Source organism: Somniosus microcephalus, chromosome 29, assembly GCF_052327205.1.
Source record: "Somniosus microcephalus isolate GS21.2 chromosome 29, FLI_Smic_1.0, whole genome shotgun sequence".
NCBI classification, from domain to species: domain Eukaryota; kingdom Metazoa; phylum Chordata; class Chondrichthyes; order Squaliformes; family Somniosidae; genus Somniosus; species Somniosus microcephalus.
In genome coordinates this window covers 38792582-38806878 of record NC_141015.1, presented here as the reverse complement: position 1 = coordinate 38806878, position 14297 = coordinate 38792582, and the positions used below count along the sequence as shown (strand labels likewise).

Here is a 14297-nt window from a genome sequence, read left to right as displayed (position 1 = left end):
TTCTGATGGTTTGCAATAACTCCCAGAATGGTCTTCCCTGGCTGGAGGATCAGTTTCATAAGAACATAAGAATTAGGAGCAGGAGTCGGCCACACAGCCCCTCGAGCCTGCTCCGCCATTCAATACGATCATGGCTGATCATCGACCTCAACTCCATTTTCCCGCCCGATTTCCATATCCCTTGATTCTCCTCGAGTCCAAAAATCTATCTCGGCCTTGAATATACTCAACGACTGAGCCTCTGGGGCAGAGAATTCCAAAGATTCACCACCCTCTGAGTGAAGGAATTTCTCCTCAGTCTTAAATGGCTGACCCCTTATCCTGAGACTGTGACCCCTAGTTTCTCTGCCTTCTTGCCAACCTTTGTTATCTTGCCAGATTATTAAATTTTATAAATGCGGCCCAGTGATTTGTCAGTTTGCCTCGTTTGGTAAAATATGCCTCTGAATTTTAAGGTTGTGGGTTTAAGCCCCCTCTAGTATTTAACTGCATATAATCTAGCTTGACAGTTCACTGCTGATTTTATATCTTGTAGAAAGGAAGAAAATGTAACTAAGCAGGCTGGATTGATGATGGTCTTCTCCTGGCCCGAATAGATTGATTCCTGGGATGAGAGGGTTGTCCTATGAGGAAATATTGAGTATAATGGGCCTATATTCTCTGGAGTTTAGAAGAATGAGAGGTGATCTCATTGAAACTTTTATAAAATACTTCAAGGGCTTGACAAGGTAGATGCTGAGAGGTTGTTTCCCCTGGCTGGAGAGTCTAGAACTCGGGTTCATAGTCTCAGGATAAGGGGTCGACTATTTAGGACTGAGATGAGAAATGTCTTCACTCGGAGGGTTGTGAATCTTTGGAATTCTCTACCCCAGAAGGCTGTGTATTCAAGACTGAGATCGATAAGATTTTTGAACGCAAGGGGAATCAAGGGATATGGGGATAGGGTGGGAAAGTGGAGTTGAGGTTGAAGATAAGCCATGATCTTCTTGAATGGCGGAGCAGGCTCAAGGGGCCATATGACCTAGTTCTTATTTTACATATTAGCACATAATATAATAGGCAGTTGGGCCCACACACACAGTGAAAATGAATGGGTTGGAGGCTTCCCACTGAAACTCTGCTATTTTGCACTGTCCTGCCAACTACAAATGAGTAGTCCTATTTATAGCATCCTTCTGACTCCGTGGTATCAGCCTTGCCTCTGAGGCAGCAAGTTGTAGCTTCAAGCTCCACTCCAGTGACTTGAGCACATAGTCTAGGCTGATACTTCAGCACATTACTGAAGGACTATTACATTGCTTGAGGTGTTTTGTGGATGACCAAAGGCCCCAGCTGAAGATGTAAAAGATCCCATGGCACTAATCGAAGAAGAACATCTTCCCCGATGTCCTAGTCAACATTTATCCATCAACCAACGCCACCAAAACAGATTATCCGGGGCTTTATCTTATGGCTGTTCGTGGGAGCTTGCTGGGCACAAATTAGCTGCTGCGTTTCCCACAACAGCGACTACACTTCAAAAAGTACTTCATCAGCTGCGACGCACTTTAGGATGTCCTGAGGCCGTGAAAGGCACGCTATGAATGCAAGTAGTTCTTTGTGTAGCATCTGTTTAAAGTTAGTCTTGCGAATAACGGAGCCCGCCCCCCCCTCACCCCAGCCAGTTCCTGAAGGTGGCAACTTGGACAATATGCTGAAGGTGTAGCTAAAATTAGGGGGGGGTGGCGGAGAGAGGGGGCTGCAGGTTACCCCAAATACAGTGCTCAGTGTAAGGTGATTGAACAAGTCAAATTCCATTTTGCACATGGAATTCCAAGAGTGCTGCCAGTGTTTTGGGACGCATACTCAGCAATTCTGTCCATTTTTCTGCGAAAAAAAACATCAATCAGTGGCCTGGGCTGTTCTTTCTCCTCTTCGCCCCCTCCACTCCACTCGTTCGGGTTGCCAACTCCGGTTGAATATATTCCTGGCGGTTTCATCACATGACCTCCCACCCCCCTCCCATTGGTTGCCCAACATAGAGCCCTGCCTTCCCAAGGCATTTACCTGATTGGATGATGCTTGATTCAGTCAGACAGCCTTTTTCCCATCTCCAATATTTTTATAATTGATGAACAAGTGTTCAAAGAAAGACTTGCATTTCTATAGCGCCTTTCACGACCACCGGACATCCCAAAGTGCTTTACAGCCAATGAAGTAATTTTGAAGTGTAGTCATTGTTGTAATGTAGGAAACACAGCAGCCAATTTGTGCACAGCAAGCTCCCACAACAGCAACGTGATAATGACCAGCTAATCTGTTAAGGGATAAATATTGGCCAGGACACTGGGGATAACGCCCCTGCTCTTCTTCGAAATAGTGCCGTGGATCTTTTACATCCACCCGAGAGGGCAGACGGGGCCTCGGTTTAATGTTTTATCCAAACGACAGCACCTCCTGACAGTGCAGCACTGCACTGAAGTGTCAGCCTAGATTTTTGTGCTCGAGTTTCTGGAGTGGGACTTGAACCCACGGCCTTCTGACTCCAAGACGAGGGTGCTACCCACTGAGCCACTGGCTGACACTTCAAAGAAAATGTAAAAAACACATTTTTTTAATGCTCCTATGATTTTCTAAAGGGCTGCTTCAAGAAGAGTTCTGGAGACTAATCTTCAATTCCTGGTTTCAACCCACCCTACTCCAAATCCCTAAATTCCTGTTCATATCCTCACCACCCCTGCGCTCCCCCCCCCCCCCCCCAAATTTGTTATATCTGGTGTTGCGCACCCACTGTTTCACAAACCCTTCATTCATTGCTTGGAGCAAAATAGACCAATAAACTAAGGACCTATTTCCCTCGGCAGAGAGGCCAATAACCAGGGGGCGTAGATTTAAAGTAATTGGTAGAAGGATTAGAGGGCAGTTGAGGAGAACTTTTTTCACCCAGAGGGTGCTGGGGGTCTGGAACTCACTGCCTGAAAGGGTGGTAGAGGCAGAAACCCTCATCACATTTAAAAAGTATTTGGATCTGCACTCGAAGTGCCGTAACCTACAGGGCTACGGACCAAGAGCTGGATATTGGGATTGGGCTGGAGAGCTTTTTCTCGGCCGGCACAGACACGATGGGCCGAATGGCCTCCTTCTGTGCCATAAATTTCTATGATTAATAGGTTTATGTGCATTAAAAATTGGGTGGATTATTCAAAATTATTATTCGAGGCATTTAAGGGGAATCCAGAGAAGCACACGAGGGAGAAAGGAATTGAAGGATATGCTGATAGGAATGGGAGGAGGTTCGAGCTGTTTCTGTGCGGCAGAAATTCTAGATAAAACTGAAACTGAGTTTGCAGAACTGGAAAGTAATTAAAACTACTGCTGCTCCTGACCCCAGATGCTGCCATGTGATGTCAAATGCATTGCTTCCGGGTTAGATATTAAGTTTTGCAATGGTCCTCACTCATTGGGAGCGGGCTGTGCTATATTGCCGAGGAACCCGCTGCTGCCAATGATCTCCCCGGAGGGATGCAGTTGCATTGTCTCGGCCGCTTTGCCAAGCAGGACTGGCGGGGGCCGGGCTGGGACCCCAGCGCTGTCTGGTGGCCGGGCTGGGACCCCAGCGCTGTCTGGTGGCCAGGCTCCTGCTCCTGCTCCTCAATGGGACGGACCCTGGAGCTGCAGCGGGCTGCTGCTGGACCGCAAGCGCCGACTGGTCCTGTGCCATGGCCAGATCCTCTTCCCCTTCCTCCGACAGCGGGAGCAGGATCTGAGCCGCAAGCCCTTCCTGCTGCCTGGGGCTTTCCACAAGGAGCTGCAGATCCAGGTCCAGTTCCCTGGGGCCAGCCCGAGAACCAAACCCAACCCTCCGTTGCCTTTAGCGTCCAACCATGCAGCGGCACTGGAGCCTGAATCAGAAGCCTCCAATTTGGACTTCAACCCAAGGTTGTCCTCAGTAGCTCCTGGTCTGGTCAAGCTGCAGAGCTGCAGCCAAGCTGAGATGCTGATGGTCTTCCCTTGCCCAGAATTTCAAGATGTCTTCCAAACCTTATTCAACAAGTCAGACAAGTGGTACTTCTACAGTGAAGACAAGGAACAGGAGCTCCAGGCTGAGCTCCAAGACTTGGTCTGGTTTGGTTTGCTGCAATGCCCTGGTTGGGCTGATGATGAGGATGCCCTCGGGGGAGAAAACCTGCCGTACGTGAGGAGCGAGTGTCTGAGGAAAGGGCAGCCCTTGTTCAGTTGTGCTTCGCCCTTTGCCTCTTTCTGCTCTGAGATCTTCATGAACACGTTCAGTAAAGGAATCGTGAGTAACTTGGCAGGAGAGCGGAACGCAATGATTTTGACTGATGCTCGCTGTCTGCCGGGGACTGAAGGAGGTGGAGTTTACATCAGATCTCAAGACCTGTACTATTTAGTTGGTTTAATCGTGGCACCCCTTTGCTGGAAAGCCAACGAGTGGGTTGGACTGACCTTGGTGTGTTCTGTGACCTGCATATTTGAGACCATTAGAAGGATTTTGAATGGATTTGACAAAAGTGGCAAGAAGATGTCATTCTGCCCAGTATCTGGCCACCTGCCCCTGACTAACCCAGGGAGGCACGGTTTAACTCGGTTGCTTGGCGCAGTGGTTCTGCTGGAGTGTGATAGAGTTTGGGGCTCGGGAGTGGTTGTCAGTCCCAGGCTGATTCTGACATGTAGGCATGTGTTAGACCGAGCATCAGCTGTCAGAGTGAGAATACAGTCGGACTCAAACAGGTAGGAGCCCTCGGTGCATAGCTGGACAGTTATGCTGAATTATGGTATCGGCACAGTGTGGAAGCACTCTTAAGAACATAAGAAATAGGAGCAGGAATAGGCCACTTGGCCCCCCGAACCTGCTCCGCCATTCAATAAGATCATGGCTGATCTTGGGCTCAAAGCCACTTCCCTGCCCGTTCCCCATAACCCTTCACCCACTTATCTTGCAAAAATCTGTCTATCTCCACCTGAAATGTATTTAATGACCCAGCCTCCAGGGCTCTCTGGGGCAGAGAATTCCACAGATTTACGACCCTCTGAGAGAAGAAATTCCTCCTCATCTCAGTTCTAAAACTATGCCCCTGAGTTCTAGATTTCCCCACGAGGGGAAACATCCTCTCTGCATCTACCCTGTCGAGCCCCCTCAGTATCTTACATGTTTCAATAAGATCATCTCTCATTCTTCTAAATTCCACTGATGTATAGGCCCAACCTGCTCAACCTTTCTTCATAAGTCAACCCCTTCATCTCTGGAATTAACCGAGTGAATTGTCTCTGAACTGCCTCCAATGCAAGTATATCCTTCCTTAAATAAGGAGATCAAAACTGTACGCAGTACTCCAGGTGTGGTCTCACCAATACCCTGTACAGTTGTAGCAGGACTTCCCTGCTTTTATACTCCAACCCCCTTGCAATAAAGGCCAACATTCCATTTGCCTTTTTGAATACTTGCTGTACCTGCATGCTAACTTTTTGTGTTTCATGCACAAGGACCCCAGGTCCCTCTGAACTGTAGCATTTTGTAATCTCCATTTAAATAATTTGCTTTTTTATTTTTCTGCCAAAGTGGATAACCTCGCACTTTCCCACATTATACTCCATCTGCCAAACGTTTGCCCACTCGCTTAGCCTGTCTATATCCCTTTGCAAATTCTTTGAGTCCTCTGCACAACTTGCTTTCCCACCCACTCTTGTTATGCCTGGACATGAAGAACAGCCTTGTATCCATTCTGTCCCAGCAATGCGTGTGTTACCTTAGCTCAGTAGGTCGCACTCTCCCTCTGAGTCAGAGGTTGCGGGTTCAAGCCCCACTCCCAGGACTTGAGCCCATAAGAGTTCATTTTAAGAGTCCACGCTTATGGAAAGGACTCCCAACTGTGGGGAGCACGCATCACAAGTCTGGGTGCACGCGGTCCATCAATTCCAACCAGTGGTCAGAAAATCAAGGGCAGTGTGTGCCCGAAGTTCTGATATGGACTCCCAGTGGGTGAGACTCCTGAGTGGAAGCACAGAAACACAGCATCCCCCATTATAGTCCAGGCTGATGCTCCTGTGCGGTTCTGAGGGAAAAACTGTGTTGTGAGAGGTGCCATCCTTGGGATGAGACGTTAATCCAAAGCCCCTGTCGGCCTGTTCAGGTGGATGTTGAGGATTCCTTGGTTCTGTTCAAGGAGCAGCGAGTTTTCCTCGCATCCGGGTCAACATTGTGTCCTTAACCAACACCACCAAAAGAAACAGATTAGCTGGTTGTTCACCTCATTGCTGTTTGTGGGACTGTGTTTCTACATAACAACAGTCACTACACTTCAAAGTAATTAATTGTACATGAAGCACTTCGGGACGTTTCTCAGATAGGTGTTATACACGGATCTTACAGCAACAACGTGCATTTATACAGCGCCTTTAACATAATAAAACATCCCAAGGTGCTTTCACAGGAGTGTTACCAAACAAAATTTAACACTGAGCCGCATAAGGAGATTATTAGGATGGGTGACCAGAAGCTTGGTCAAAGAGTTAGGTTTTAAGGAGCGTCTTAAAGGAGGAGAGAGAGGTAGCGAGGCGGACATGTTTAGGGAGTGAATTTCAGAGCTTAGGGCCCAGGCAGCTGAAGGCACGGCCGCCAGTGGTGGGGCAATTAAAATCGGGGGATGCTCAAGAGGCCAGAATTGGAGGAGCGCAGAGATCTCGGAGGGTTGTAGCTCTGGAGGAGATTACAGAGATAGGGAGGGGGCGAGGCCGTGGAGGGATTTGAAAACAGGGATGAGAATTTTTAAATTGAGACGCTGCCGGACCGGGAGCCAATGTAGGTCAGCGAGCACAGGGGTGATGATGGGCGAACGGGACTTGGTGCGAGTTAGGACACGGGTCAGCGAGCACAGGGGGTGATGATGGGTGAGCGGGACTTGGTGCGAGTTAGGACACGGGTCAGCGAGCACAGGGGTGATGATGGGTGAGCGGGACTTGGTGCGAGTTAGGACACGGGTCAGCGAGCACAGGGGTGATGATGGGCGAACGGGACTTGGTGTGAGTTAGGACATGGGTCAGCGAGCACAGGGGTGATGATGGGTGAACGGGACTTGGTGCGAGTTAGGACACGGGTCAGCGAGCACAGGGGTGATGATGGGTGAACGGGACTTGGTGCGAGTTAGGACACGGGTCAGCGAGCACAGGGGTGATGATGGGTGAACGGGACTTGGTGCGAGTTAGGAACACGGGCTGCAAAGTTTTGGATGAGCTCAAGTTCACGGAGCCTGGATTCTATCTCTTAAATAGCCTCAGCTAACGGGGCACATTTTCTGTGCTGTGATTCGCCTTCATAAGACATAAATCTTTCAGCGCAGTTAGAGAAACGGATAGCATGTAGCCAGGAGTGTTGACTCCTTGCTGGGGTACAGTTTCACAGGCACTGACCTCCCTTTGGTACCTTATGCAAGTGGCTATAATTAAGGCAGTTAATTAGTATGGAAATGAGTCAATCACACCAGTAACTTCTTGTCAAAAAATGTTCCTATTGCAGCAACACTGTGGGCATCTAAATCACACCTCTAGTATATTGCAACATGAATTTTTAATCAATACTGGAAACCAGGACCCTGTTAGCGGTTTATAACATTGCTTTTGCGGCTGATTGTAGGTTTTTCTCTCCTCCTCTTTCCTCCGCGAGGTGCTAACTCCTTGCTGGGGTACGGTGCTGGGCCCAAGTGGCCACCCTTCATGTGGGAGCTTCAACCATAAGTATCGCCAGTCCACGTGTGACCGAATCACAGGCGAGCCCAATCCTAATGCCGCCTGGCACCCATGCGTTGGGTTGTGGGTGGGGATCAGGAGCGGAAACCCTGGCCAACTCTTCCCATCCTTAATCCACCGACACTGCTGCCAATTATAGTGGACTCTCGTCCTGTCAGCTGACTTGGCCCAGGTTGTGCTTCAAACCCGGAACCTTCTAATCCCAGATTTCTCTCCTTTACTGTCTCTCTAGTGATTAGACGAGTAAAGTTGATACAGGTTGAAAATGGGTTTCATTTTATGTTTGTCTAATGTCAGCCGTGGCTCAGTAGGCAGCGCCCTCGCCTCCGTGTCAGAAGGTCGTAAGTGTCCAGTCCCACTCCAGAGACTTGAGCACAGCAATCTAGGCTGACACTTCAGTGCAGTGCTGAGGGAGTGCTGCACTGTCGGAGGTGCCGTCTTTCGGATGAGATGTTAAACCGAGGCCCCATCTGCTCTCTCAGGTGGTAAAAGATCCCATGGCACTATTTCGAAGAAGAGCAGGGGTGTCCTGGCCAATATTTATCCCTCAACCAACATCACTAAAACAGATTATCTGGTCATTATCACATTGCTGTTTGTGGGAGCTTGCTGTGCGCAAATTGGCTGCCGCGTTTCCCACATTACAACAGTGACTAGACTTCAAAAAAAAAAGTACTTCATTGGTTGTAAAGCGCTTTGGGACGTCCTGAAGCTGTGAAAGGCGCTATAGAAATGCAAGTTTTTCTTTTTCTTTCACAGCGTCCTTGTGTTAAGGGGAAGAGTGTTGTTCGCTTCAAAGGAGAATTCAGCCTACGATGTGGCAGTGGTGGAACTGGAAGAAGATCTGTCGGCCGTCGAAACACCTGCTATTGCTTCTGGGTTCAGCACAGGTAAGGAAAGAACATGGAAGGGAAATACAGTAGGTTTACTTCAGGAAAATAATTTAATGACCAGAATTTATTTTTAAAACATATACATTTGGGCCAAACAGTCTCAATCTGAATGGGATGAAAGTGGGGCTGTATTCTAGAAAGTCACTTCTTAACCACCAACAACAACTTGCATTTATATAAAGCTCTCTTAATGTAGTGTCAGACCATGTCTCAGTGGGTAGCAAGCTCGCCTCGGAATCAGAAGGTCGTGGGTTCAAGTCCCACTCCAGAGACTTGAGCACAAAAATCCAGGCTGACACTCCAGTGCAGTGCTGAGGGAGTGCTGCACTGTCGGAGGTGCCGTTTTCAGATGAGACGTTAAACCGAGGCCCCGTCTGTCCTCTCAGGTGGACGTAAAAGATCCTATGGCACTATTTCGAAGAAGAGCAGGGGAGTTCTCCCCGGTGCCTTGGCCAATATTTATCCCTCAATCAACATGCTATGTAAGTGCAAGTCTTTCTTTCTTAGTGAAGACTCAATTTATTGAGGATTTGAAATGAGTGATTTTTTTTTACTTTCCTGCAGATTTATTTATTTCCTTTTCTTCGAGTTATGGAGTCACTATCAATTGTTTATCAATTCTTATTTATAGACCCAGTTTCTTTTATGGGTCTCTGAGTCTGCTGTTGAGATTCAGCTGTTTAAAAATCCAGGGGCCAACTCACAGGCTCGCAGTTAAAACGGCACTGATTTCGAAACGGCTACCTATTGACTGAAGTGCGTTTAACTTTCTCCCAGTTGGGTACAGTATCATGTTGCACGCTGTTGACACACTTAACTCCTGATTGAGAAACAGTGAGCTCCTCCACGTACATGAACTGATGGGTCAGATACAACAAGTATCGTAAAGCGTGACAATGCGTTGCAACTAAAGAGGGACAATGGCATCCAGCAGGGTTTGATTAAAAAAAAGCCTTATCACCCTGTCACTGTGTGAGAACCCATTTATACAGGGCAGTGTTTGTTGGCTGTTAAAGTTTACATTTGTTAACAGGACACAGATTGCACTTTTTAAATAAAAATAGCGAGAGACTGATTTGAGAGAAAAGTCCTGTGTGGTTAAAGCAGAGGTTGTGCTTAACTTACAGTGTGTATTTTTGCAGGGTGAGGGAGGTTGGTATTGGGGAATGAAATGCTTTGAATGTTTTGCACCCAGCACCAGGCATAACACGGGCCAGGCACAGCGTTACGGTGCAATTTTTAGTTCAAAAAATGCCATTTTTAGAACAGTAAATCCCAACTGACTCAGCACGAAAAACTGCGTCTCTGTGTCTGATGCCAGGGTAAGAGCTGGATTTAAATACCAGGAACCAGGTCACGGACACCAAGCTCCCAGAATCCAAATTAAAACACAGTAGTTGTAACATTGGCCTCGAGCACGCAGCCCAGTAATGTACATAATGCCAGGCTCAGAACAACATTGCCCGAGCATTCCCCCTCACCAACGTCAAGAGCCGAGTGGGCCTCCTTCTGACGGCAGTGCTCTGTAGTGTAAACTACTCGCAGAACCACAAGAATGTAAGAAAGAAGAAAGACTTTGCATTTATATATAACGCCTCTCACAACCTCGGGACGCCCCAAAGCGCTTTACAGGTTTTTGAAGTGCAGTCACTTTCATAATATAGGAAATGCAGCAGCAAATTTGCACACAGCAAGATCCCACAAACAGCAATGTGATAATCATCTATTGGCCAGGATGCCGGGGGGAAAACTCCCCTGCTCTTCTTTGAATAGTGCTGCGGGATCTTTTAGGTCCACCTGAGAGAGCAGAGGGGGACTCGGTTTAACGTCTCATCCGAAAGACGGCACCTGCGACAGTGCAGCACTCCCTCAGCACTGCACTGAGAGTTCCAGCTTGGATTTTGTGCTCGTATCCCTGGAGTGGGACTATGAGCCCACAGCCTTCTGACTCGGAGGCGAGAGAGTGCTACCCATGTAATGTAGATTTAGCCGCTGGGTTAAAGCTGTCTCTTGGAGTGGAGCAGACATGGCAAAGCCAGCCCAGCTGGCAGCTCTCTGAGTCTCTGTAATAACGGGGGAGGGCAGCGCGCGGTGTGAGCTCAGCTCCCAATGCGGAATGTAAAAGTGGGAGAGCGGCGACGGAGCTTGCTGACTTGGAAAAGGAACTTAGAAGCTGGTGTTTAGCTCAGAAATAAATCCACCTGTTAGCCAGTGCTGGGCTGCGAGCTGAGATCAGGCTGCTTCGGTTCCCTTGCCGCTGTTAGGAAAGGGGATTTTCCTCCCATCAATCCATGTGGCAGTGTTGTTGTTAGCTTGTCTCAGCTGGTAGCACCGTCGCCGTCAGAAGGTCGTGGGTTCAAGCCCCACTCCAGGGTGTGAGCGCCAATCTTTGGTTAACTCCAGTGTAGTACTAAGGGAGCGCTGCACTGTTGCGGGTGCTAAGCTTTGAACGAGATGTAAAGCCGGGTGTCCTGACTAACGTTCCTCAGCAATTAACACCAAAAACAGGTAAACTGGTTCTTTATCAAAATCCAAAACTAAGGGTCATAAACATAACATAGTTACTAATTAATCCAATAAGGAATTCAAGAGAAACTTCTTTACCCAGAGAGTGGTGAGAATGTGGAACTCGCTACCACAGGGCGTGGTTGAGGCGAATAGTATAAGAAATAAGAGCAAGAGTAGGCCATTCGGCCCCTTGAGCCTGCTCCACCATTCAATAAGATCATGTCTGATCTGATCTTGGCCTCAACTCCACTTCCCTGCCCGCTCCCCATAACCCTTGACCCTCAAAAATCTATCTATCTCCGCCTTAAATGTATTCAATGACCCAGCCTCCACAGCTCTCTGGGGGAAGAGAATTCCAAAGATTTATGACCCTCTGAGAGAAGAAATTCCTCCTCATTTCCATTTTAAAAGGGTGCCCCCTTATTCTGAAATTATGCCCCCTAGTTCTAGATTCCCCCACGAGGGGAAACATCCTCTCTGCATCTACCTTGTCGAGCCCCCTCAGTATCTTATACGTTTCAATAAGATCACCTCTCATTCTTCTAAACTCCAATGAGTATAGGCCCAACCCGCTCAACCTTTCTTCATAAGACAACCCCTTCATCTCAGGAATCATCCTCGTGAACCTTCTCTGAACTGCCTCCAATGCAAGTATATCCTTCCTTAAATAAAATTTAAAAAGCATAGATGCATTTAAGGGGAAGCTAGATAAGTACATGAAGGAGAAAGGAATAGAGGGATATGTTGATAGGGTGAGATGAAGAGGGGTGGGAGGAGGCTCATGTGGAGCATAAACACCAGCACGGACCAGTTGTGCTGTACATAAGAACATAAGAATTCTATGTAATGTAATTCTATGTCAAGTAAAAAGGAAAGAGTTTTGATAATAGTTTGAATGTGAAATTTTACCTGAATGAAGCTGTTAAAATTCATTTGGCAGCTTTGGAAAAGCAAAAAAGCAGAGAAATCTCGCTACAGCGTGAAGAAAGAAAGGCTTTGTGTTGTACACTGAGAGAATGACATAAACAGCGGCACGGACCAGTTGGGCCGAGATGCCTGCTTCTGTGCTGTGAATTTGATGTAATACCTCCAGTGAAGCTGTGTCTCTTTGTCAACAGGAGAGGATGTTTGTGTCGTGGGCTACGGGGTGTTTGGCCGAAGCTGTGGGCCGTCGGTGACAGCCGGGATTCTATCTGCTGTGATCACTGTGGACAACCAGCCCGTGATGCTCCAGACAACCTGCGCAGTCCATGCTGGGGCCAGTGGTGGGCCTGTCTTCAGAACCAGCAGCGGAGAGTTGCTGGGTAGGTTGGCTGTCGTCGCTTAATTTGTAAAGGATATCTTTTAGTCAACTATTCGAAGAAGAGCAGGGGAGTTCTACATCGGATTACACAGGATATACGGCACAGAAACAGGCCATTCGGCCCAACCAGTCCATGCCGGCGTTTATGCTCCACTCGAGCCTCCTCCCGTCTTTCCTCATCTAAATCTATCAGCGTAACCCTCTATTCCCTTCTCCCTCATATGTTTGTCCAGCCTCCCCTTAAATGCATCTATACTATTCGCTTCAACCACTCCCTGTGGTAGCGAGTTCCACATTCTCACCACTCTCTGGGTAAAGACGTTTCTCCTGAATTCCCTATTGGATTTCTTGGTGACTATCTTATATTGATGGCCTCTAGTTATGCTCTTCCCCACAAGTGGAAACATTCTCTCTGTATCCACTCTATCAAAACCTTTCATAATTTTAAAGACCTCTATTAGGTCACCCCTCAGCCTTCAGTTTTCAAGAGGAAAGAGGCCCAGCCTGTTCATCCTTTCCTGATATGTACACCCTCGCATTTCTGGTATCATCCTTGTAAATCTTCACTGCACCCTCTCCGCAGTGTCTTGCCAATACTTATCCCACAAATAACATCACTTTAAAAAAAAAAAGCAGATTATCCGATAATTGCTATTTGTGGGATCTTGCTGTGCACAATTTAGCTGCCGCCTTTCCTACATTACAACATTGATTACACCTCAAAAGTAATTTGTTGGCTGTAAAGCGCTTTGGGACGTCCTGAGGTTGTGAAAGGCGCTATATAAATGCAAGTCGTCTTTTTTTTTGTTACGTAGTTAGTGCCAAGTTGCCCCCTGGTTTTGCTGTATGTTCATTCTCCTCCTTGCCTCCCATGTTGGGAGTTTCTGTTGTTTTTTTGTGTTGATGCCACCTTTAGCGTGTCCTCTTGATTTGAATGTAGAAGCGTCCTCCAGTGTCAAACTTGTGTCGTCTTTCCATACAGGGATTGTATCAAGTAATGCCCGGAACTCCAGCGCGGGAGCCACCTACCCCCACCTGAACTTCAGCCTTCCTATCACGGTCCTGCAGCCTCTGCTCTCTGCCTACAGCCGAACAAGGGACGCCGCGGTCTTTGAGGGGCTGAACCAACCCAGCGATCGGCTGCGTGCACTTTGGAGACTCCAGGGCAGCTTCTCGGCCTCCCAGAAGAGCAAACTTTAACTCTGAGGAGTCATCGAGGATAGAGTTCTGGTCCCTCACTCTCGAAGGTCCCAGAAACTGATGGGAAACTAATCCTGTAGAGTTGAAAATGACGGTTGTTTGATTTTCCCGGCTCCATATATGATGATCTGAAATACACTAGAACTCAATGTTTGCAGATAACCTGATCTAAATTAAGCGGCTCCCTAAATCTTAAATCTAAGAAACATGGAAATAATTACAAGGCAGCAATCTCATCCCTGGTGCTTGGACGATGATTATAAACTGCTTGAACTTTGTTCTCTTGGTGTTCAATGTGACTTGAATCTTTCAACACGATTGTTGTTTGAGTTCTGATTATTTGATATAAAATGCCACCATATACCTCTGTCAAGCAGTGTGTCGCCATCTCTTCCTGTTAGCCAACTCCATTGTTGTAACTGTGGTTTGCTGACATAAAGTTATAAAACATTCCTTCTGATCACATGACGCAGGTGAAAGAAAGGAGTCGATGATCAGAGTCCCAATTATGACGGGGATTACAGATGATGGTCAACCTCCAACAATCTGATTAAAACAAATGAAACTGAATAAATCCGACCAGTAAGTTTTGTGTCTGTGTGTCTCGGCTTTCCAGAGCTCTTTGAGGAGGTGATAGATATGGTGGATGG

The 14297-nt window shown here is 47.5% G+C and overlaps 1 protein-coding gene across 1 annotated transcript; it reads left to right on the top strand.

Annotated features, from left to right (window-relative positions):
* The first annotated feature begins 2745 nt into the window (after positions 1-2745).
* Positions 2746-14226, top strand: tysnd1 (trypsin like peroxisomal matrix peptidase 1). Its single transcript, XM_085970656.1, has 4 exons — positions 2746-4731; positions 8503-8633; positions 12263-12448; positions 13430-14226. The coding sequence occupies exons 1-4, from the start codon at positions 3371-3373 to the stop codon at positions 13645-13647; spliced, it is 1896 nt and encodes a 631-aa protein (XP_085826782.1). The 5' UTR covers positions 2746-3370; the 3' UTR covers positions 13648-14226.
* Positions 14227-14297: the final 71 nt, after the last annotated feature.